The 8,191-nt window shown below is 37.4% G+C and overlaps 1 protein-coding gene across 1 annotated transcript; it reads left to right on the top strand.

Annotated features, from left to right (window-relative positions):
- Positions 1 to 1,261: 1,261 nt before the first annotated feature.
- LOC102295134 (sterile alpha motif domain-containing protein 12) lies at positions 1,262 to 7,963 on the top strand. The gene is made up of 4 exons (XM_005947970.2): positions 1,262 to 1,282; positions 5,772 to 5,898; positions 6,035 to 6,175; positions 6,441 to 7,963. Exons 2-4 carry the CDS (start codon positions 5,778 to 5,780, stop codon positions 6,455 to 6,457), a joined length of 279 nt encoding a protein of 92 aa, XP_005948032.1. The 5' UTR covers positions 1,262 to 1,282; positions 5,772 to 5,777; the 3' UTR covers positions 6,458 to 7,963.
- Positions 7,964 to 8,191: the final 228 nt, after the last annotated feature.

Genomic DNA, 8,191 nt, shown 5'->3' on the forward strand with positions numbered 1-8,191 from the left:
CGTTTGTGGCACTGCACTCTAATTAATTGTATGCAGCAATTAAACTGTCATTCAACCTAATAGCAATAAAAATTAAACACATGCAACATCGAAAAGTCATAGTTAGTTAGTTCTACAGGTAAGGGAGAAATGGCATTAACTTATTATCACACTAATTATACAATCATGTGCGTCATACTAGGGATCCTCTGTATATACATGTTACATAACGTCCCTTTTCAAGGGAATGACAGATGAGCCAGATGCAGATTCAAGTGAAATTTTCTTCATTTAGAGTATCATTAAAACTACAAAAAAGTAATGGCGAAATTGTCCAGCCCTTGCCAGTGATATGAAAAGAGTTAGCAGATCTGTAGAGCAGAGCAAACTAATAAAATAACCTACACTCAAATTAGTAATATACCCGTAACAACGTCACGTGACCACCAGGCTGCTCCACCTAAAGTTGGGAAGCTCCGAGCTGAAGATGACTCCCACCTCCTGTAGACGAGCGCCATCTGTTGGAAGCAGTTAATAAAACATAATTATTTTTTGTAATTTCTTAGAGTATAATATAACAAGCTTAATTATGTAACGTATATAAAATAATAATAATAATAATAGTTCTATAAATAAAAAAGGAGTATTTGGACAAATAGGGGAAGGTCGGGGGAACTTATCAGTTAGGTAAAGAATGTCATGTTAAGCACATTTTACATACCAAAATGTGCAGCCACAAACTGCAGCTGTATACATCTTTATTTCTAGATTAAGATGAATTTTAATGACAGTTACTGTGTGGTAATTTGCGAAAATTTGGAGCACCTTGTACACTCAAAAATCTAAGACCTGGATCTCAGACTGCTTATGAGGCCCTCTTTTGTCCTTTCCTCCACCGCAATGTAGTTTTTATACTATCACTATTAAATTATATTCTGCAAATAGATGAATACACTTCTGTGCAGTGGATTAAGTTAACAAATATGGATTTGCAGGACAGGTGGCCTCACAGCTAATTGTCTGTGAACCATATTAACTCCATACCGGTACATAATATAAATAAATGGGCTAGGTATACATGTTTTCTTTTTAATACACAGATACCAGTGTACCTGGAAATACTACAGACTTCATTAATAGTATGCAGCATTATGTACCAAACACATGTTACCACGGCACCTGAATGCATCACGTGGCAGGGGTAATGGGCGGGGCCTGTGAAATGAACTTACCTACTGTAACACTTCAGTAAAGGTACGAATAGGGCCGCCATTTAAACGTTACGAACGGGAGCGGGCTGGAGGTAAATATCAACTTCCTACTGAACTAAACACCTACATAAAGTTTGTGTAGATAACCAAGTGTTATAGCGGCTTACCTACAGTATTGTTCTAGCTATTTGACGTTGTTGAAGACAGTTGTTGTCGATGGGTTGGGCTCAGTCCTGTACAACAGCCCAAATTATACTCAAAATATTCATATACGCTTAATTGAGGTCTCTTAAATTCAGACATACATACCAAGCTGGTACAAATTAGTACATAACCTTTAGGTACACTGCTTTAATTCGGCATCAGCCTGTCAACAAGAAAAGGCGCCTAAAACAAATAAAAATTTTAACACTGTAACCAGTCTGCGTATTCTGCTGAGCTTTAACACAGCTGAGAAAAACTGCAGCGGTAAATATTTTTTGGCAAGGTGATGCATAATGAATCTGTGCAATGCTGTGCAAAACTCTCAGTGCGTTTTTAGGGCATGCTTTACCATTTGCTGAAAGAAAACACACAATAAAGCGCCAACTGTTTGAATAAAGAACCGAAACGGCTGCATTGCATAATGTAAATGGAGCAAAGCTGCGGATTAGAGAGCTGAAATCTCTGTGAACTAGGTTATGGAAAAGTTGGACCACTTATTTCTTCCTAAAACAAACTTTAAAGCTTGTTCAGGAGAAGATGTACTTCTGCAAGACACCACAAGGTGGTAGGATTATATTTACAATGCATGAAGGATGCTGCAGCCTGCAGCTTGTGTATGTGTGTTTGACCATTGACGTTTTCTTTATTCCTTGCTGTATTTGATCATAATATCATAGGTCTGGCATAAATCTGCAGGCTCTCTTTCCAAGAAGAAATACAGAGAAACATAATGTATGCATATAGATACTAATAGGCAATCGTTTTCTGACCATTAGTATGTTGAATGTAAAGTGGTTTTGATTGATAAGATCAACTCTGATATATTATGAAATCCTGTTATATATTAAACCAGACACCAAAAAATAACTAAAGATATAGATAATAGTCGTCCATCAATTTACAGTTCAAGATCTCCTGCATGCCATTGTGGGTTGGGAAGATATCAACACTCAAGACAGAGTGAGGAAATTAAACATGCACTAATTGCAGTGAGTTAAAGCTATAGAATTAGGCTGGAAAAATATTTTCTTTGGAGGATTGATAGAGTGAGTCTGGATGTATAGAGTATACGCTGAGTTAGGTTTTGTGTGATGCACACCTATTTGGGAATAAGAGCCAAGTACTCAGTTAACATGATGCATGTGAAATAGTACAACACAAAACAATATGCTTGATTATTCTCCCCACATGTTATGCTGTAGACTACATTAGCTGTAAACTCATGCAATTAAAATTGTTTCGCTTTAATAATTATTGCAGTATGACTATTACAGTATAAAACAAACAAAACGTCTAGGACTCCCGTACATGTTACACCATAACAAAACGTAAAACAACTATTAACACGAATATGGACTATGGACATCAAATAGGCAATGATCTATCAATCAATTCAATCTATTTATTTATGAGGACATTTAAAAACAACACAGGTTGACCAAAGTGCTGACTAACTTAGTGAGTAACAAGACCATTCAGTACTGTCTGAAAAGCTAACAAACTGAGGCTACATGAGAACTAGCTTCACCTGAGCTGAGTTCGGCACACGGGCTTGTGTTCGCAGATCAGTGAGGGCATATAGCTAGAGAGCAAACCTCACTTGCACTGCTCAAAGCTAAGCTCTCACATAACAGAGTACTAATGGGAGTTTTACAGAGTTTAGGATTTTCATGGGTGTTAGTTAAACAGCTAAATCTGTGAGTCCAGTGATGTTACATTATGATTGCAATTTGTAATTTTTAATCTAATATTTAGTCGTTCTGTATTTCATACACACTCATTTCCCCTAAGAAATACTAAAAAACCTCAGATGGTCAAAGGAAACTTCAGTCCATCTGTGAAGTTCCTCAACAATGGGAATTATGACAGCATGACACATCAGAGGCCTCAAATGAAAGGTTAATAAGGGTGAAAGTGATTCAGTTTTTTTGTCTGGAGCAAACTATAATTAACTACCAGTGCACATGATCTACAATCAGTGCTGCGCCTGAGTAAACTGTCTGTTGGGAGAAGTTGGGTATTGCTAATATGGGGCATAGTGAGCTAAAGAGGCACTTGGAAATCAAACAAATCCTTTGGAGAGAATCTTGACCTACTTTAAAAAAGTCTGAACCCGAGGCAGCAGGAGTATATGTTAGATTGTGTGAAAGTGTTTGATAAGGTGACACTGATAATATGTCAGATGGCAGAGAGGCTGTTGTTTGTGCGCCTTTAAATTCTGGCTATACACGACTGTGCAAAAGTCCTGACTTGTCTCTCATTTTTTTTACAGTTTTCTTTTAAAGGAGCCAGACATTCTTGTAATATTGTGCAGCAGTTCTCCAGGATACAGTTCTCAAGTCTTTCAAAGTTTTCTTTGGGCATTGGCTGCTTTTGTACCTCATTTCAGAAGAATGTTTTTTCTTTGTTAAGCTGCTGAACTCTGACTTATGAATAATTCAGACACCTAAATCAAAGGATGAACAGTGAGTCCGTATAAAAAGTCTCCTTCATCATTATGTAATTTCCAAAAACTTGGCATGTCTCCGCATGGTGTACAATCCTTAAAAAATCTTGCAAAAACCTTGTGAAAACTGAACAAGTGCAGGACAAAAGAAGACATGACAGGTCTATAAAAGTATTTATAGTAGATAATCCGTGTATGAATCTTATATTCTTAAAACAGCAGACACCTGACACAGCGCATGAGATGTTGATCTGGACCTTGGATCGAGCCATACGGTCCACATTGTTTAACAATGTTAAACTGAAGCTCAATGAAATGGTGATACTAGATGCAAAAGCCGGGAGCTGAATAATAAAAAATATCTGGTCAGCTAGAAAGAGAGAAAAAAAGTCTTGCACACAATCAGTAATTTACAAAAATCCAATTTTCCACCTTGCTTGTCACTGCATATTGCTTTTGTTTACAGGTCCTGGTTTAGCTGTAACTTGGCGGTATGAAACTAAATGAAATGGTTCAGAGCAAATAAGACAAGCTGTATATACAGTCATTTTATGCCACTATAAAATCTAACCACTGGGGCCCAATTCAGGAGCTGTGTGGCTTAAGAGCTGCTGTCTTCAGGCATAAAACCCACATTATTGTCCTCAGTTAGATTTCTTTACTCTCAGCTCACTCTGGCGCTGAAGGGAACTTTGCTGTCTTTTTACCTCGGTCACTCTCTGTATGTCAATTACTCCACTGGGATCTCGTTACCGCCTCAGCCAATCACGCATCCCTCTTAATTAACTCAGGAAATTACATTCCTATATTTACAACCCAATAACTAGACTGGCCTGCTGAAAAGGTCACATCAACTGTTTAGCAATTTTTGCCCTATTACATTGCAGCCCAGGAGGATATGGCTAGGAAAAAAGCCAAATGAACAGAAGGCAGCTTTTTGAAAAGTGCACAACTCTTTTTGACCTCTTAGTGTCATACTCGGTTGATTTCACCTTGCAGTACAAGAATCCATCGGCCATTCAAAACTATTTGTCATCATGTTCAGGGGGTTGTTGAATTAATCACCGGAAAATAGGCTTATGTGAAGCCAGTAGGTGATCCAGAGCGTCAAATATCAAGAGAAAATAACATTTTCTCACATTTGAAGGTCTACTGCAGACAAAAATGTCCTCAGCTAATGTGCCAGGAGCAAAACTTCATTGAGCTGTTGTTAAGGGTTGTCTGCATGTCCTCAGTGATGGCAGCTGACTTCCTGAGCTTATTTTCTGCTTTTAAAGGAGACATGTCAAATCCATTTTCATTTTTTTTGGAGTAATTATGTGTCACCAGTGTGTCTAGGGGCCCACACAATTTTAAGAAAATCCCCTCATTTCTTTTCATTCTCAGTCATTCAGAGCGTGTGTGAACATTTGCAGCCTATTGTGACAAACAAATCCACGTACACGAGCCCTCACCACATCATATTTTAAGGTAAACTCTGTTTTTAAGATTTTTTTACCACTCAGCCATAAAAGGTTGATAGGGTATTGTCATTGCCCTGCCAAGCAGGTGGGCGGTGTGGACACCCAAGTTTGTGAACTCGAGAATGAGGTGATGTAAGATTTTCAAATTGATACCACAACAACAAGAACAAGAACAAGATAACTTGAGAACTGGGTAGCGTATATAAACGTAAATAAATATAAAATACAAATATAAAATCCAATCTGTAATGTAATGGAGACCAAATGTTGCCTCACAAATTGGTAAAGGTTAGTGCCAGACAGAGATGTTGCTGTAATATCAAGCATGCATTTGTCTCTTTCTTCAGTGTGAAGACTGAATTTAACTGCATTTGGTACAGTGAATTATTTTGTACTGTAAGACAAAAAGCTAAACATTTACTTTTTCTGTATTTCTCTTAATTTCTCTTCTTATGTTTTATTGATCAGAGGGCGATGGGACTATCAAAGGGGCCATCATCATGGTCAGTGGAAGAAGTGCTGGAGTGGATTCAGGAACAGTATCCGACTAAGATGACCCTACTCCACAAAGCCGTAATCAAACATGACATAACAGGTACAACACATGCATGGAATTCCTGCTTCAGTGGCAGGAATTTTACAGGCCAAGTCATTATTAGCTTTCCTCGCATTATTTTGAATCTCTTTTTATATACTTGAACAAATCACTGGGATCCTGTTAAAATCTGCAGGCCGTGTGTTGCTGAGACTAAAGGACTATCAGCTGAAGTTTCTTGGGGTGGAAGATGAGAAGCAGCAGCAGGAAATTTTGCAGGACCTCCTTCTTCTCAAAGTTCAGGAAGAAATCAGTGAACTTAGTGACATCTGCTCTGGTGAGCCTGCCAAATGACTTCATCTTCAGTTCACGGCTGAACTATATATGTAATAAAAAAGTCATAAAGTTGCATTGATAAGGGCATATTTGTTGGAATGCAACAATTATGCATAGAAACAATGGTGCAGGATTCATTTTAATTAAAACTAAGTCATAAATTTAAGTTTGTTCAAAGAAAAAAAAAGAATTAAGAGTATTACCATTTTAATTCCTGAAAATAGTTCCTAATTTTTGTTTTATTTGCTTTCTTATATACTCTCCAGAGTTTCTTTCTCCATGAATCACAGTGAAAATCTTCAGAAAGCCAAAGAAAAAAACAGAACCATGGCTGACTTTTTGTTATTTTTTTGAATTTCCCAACCATCCATTCATCCACGTGAAGGAGACAGAAAGGTGGAATTGATGGAAATAACAAGAAGTGAATAGAAAGAAGGATCGATGAGGAATGAAGAGAGAAGGAAACCCATTTCCGGTGTGAAATCTGACCTGTGCAGATGGATGAGATTAGTTTCTGTCTGAGTGGCTTTTTCTGATCCTACTGTCCATTAATCTCTGTGTTTTTTCTGTCCCTGCACTAGGTTTGCCAACCATGGCATTATAAAACATACGAACAAAAGTTTTTATGGACCAAATATGCAGTCGCAGTATGTGTAGAGGTTTAGGATATAAGCCAATCAGCAGATCATTTAAAGCCAAAATAAAATAATCTGCTCACCGATTTTCCCAGGGGATGCATTCTGCTGAGTTTGTTGGTTTAAATTTGTGTTTTTGACTGCAGTTTTTCAGGATTTATGAGAGATTTTTTACTTACCTTCTTGACCCCGTGACAAATATCAAATCCTACACACATTTTCATCCTACTAGTATTGTAATAGGTAGCTTGCTCTCAAAATAGGAACAGATTGTATTTTAATAACAGATACTGCTTATCCTCAGTATTTCCTGGGTGGAAAGGTTAAACATTTCACACGTCTGATCAGAAGAGCTGAGTCAAAGCTGTAAAACTTTGTCATGTTGTTTGCTTTTCTCTCTGACTAAAATTGCTTTTCACAAACCAGATGTTGGTCTGCTGCTGTTTCCTTTCAAGTTCATTGTTTTTTGAAGTGAACTGTCAGTTTGTCTGGATTTGATTGTGATGATGCAGTTTCATTAAATCTGTTTCAACCGACTGCCACTTTGAGATTGCCTCCTTTAAATGTGTATTGTAGGCATCGCTAAGACTGCACAAGTTTCCTACTTCTGACCATCTCTTTGTTGTTTGGTGCACTGAATTTAAAGTGTTTTTGTTAATCATTTCTCTTTTTGGTAAAGACTACTATTGTGTAAACATAGTAAGGAATTTCTGTTTTTACAGCTGCAGCCTGTTAATATCCATGTTCCTCCTAAAAATCTTCTTTTTACTGTGTGGAAAATCCCTCTATGACAGATCGCTGTGAAAGACCCAGGACTGTTAAAACTAAAGGCTATAATCATAGGTGTGTCACCTTCATGGGTATAACCTGGATATATTATGATTAGCTGGAATCTATTGATCTGTAATTGCAGTCACGCATTAACACATTTGAAAATAATTGTTGCAAGCAGGCTCCTCTCTACATATCGCAGCAGTGTGGTTGTACCTCTCACTGCTTGGCAGTTGCGCATTTTCCTTGAGCATCTGAAAGTGCATTGATAGTAATAGGCTACTGCTTGCAGTTAGGCTATATATAGTGTTTCGCATAGAAATGGGGGGGATGAAGGCAGCCAAGACTTTAAATCAGTCCTGTTTAATATCTTATGATTCCTTCAGCAGCTGTGTGTTTTAACGAAACTGTGACCTGATCTAAGATCAAATCCAGGATGCTAATATTATGTATTATATTATTATTATTATATAATATTATAACCTACTGAGCTGATTAAAGCAGATACCACACTGCCAGGAAGGGGAGCTACAAAGAAGTGAACAGTCTAACATTTTTATGGTAGTTTACTTTTAATGGAAAGAAAAAAATGTCAATCAAAACTCCAGAAT

This window comes from Haplochromis burtoni, unplaced genomic scaffold (genome assembly GCF_018398535.1).
Source record: "Haplochromis burtoni strain Fernald_Lab_line unplaced genomic scaffold, NCSU_Asbu1 Contig_567, whole genome shotgun sequence".
In the NCBI taxonomy this organism is placed as follows: domain Eukaryota; kingdom Metazoa; phylum Chordata; class Actinopteri; order Cichliformes; family Cichlidae; genus Haplochromis; species Haplochromis burtoni.

What these genes read in the sequence shown, in the direction of transcription:
- LOC102295134 (XM_005947970.2), top strand. Translation starts at nt 5,778, where the DNA reads ATGGGACTATCAAAGGGGCCATCATCATGGTCAGTGGAAGAAGTGCTG. An exon ending in AATCAAACATGACATAACAG is followed by an intron (nt 5,899 to 6,034) that starts GTACAACACATG and finishes TAAAATCTGCAG; the next exon opens with GCCGTGTGTTGCTGAGACTA.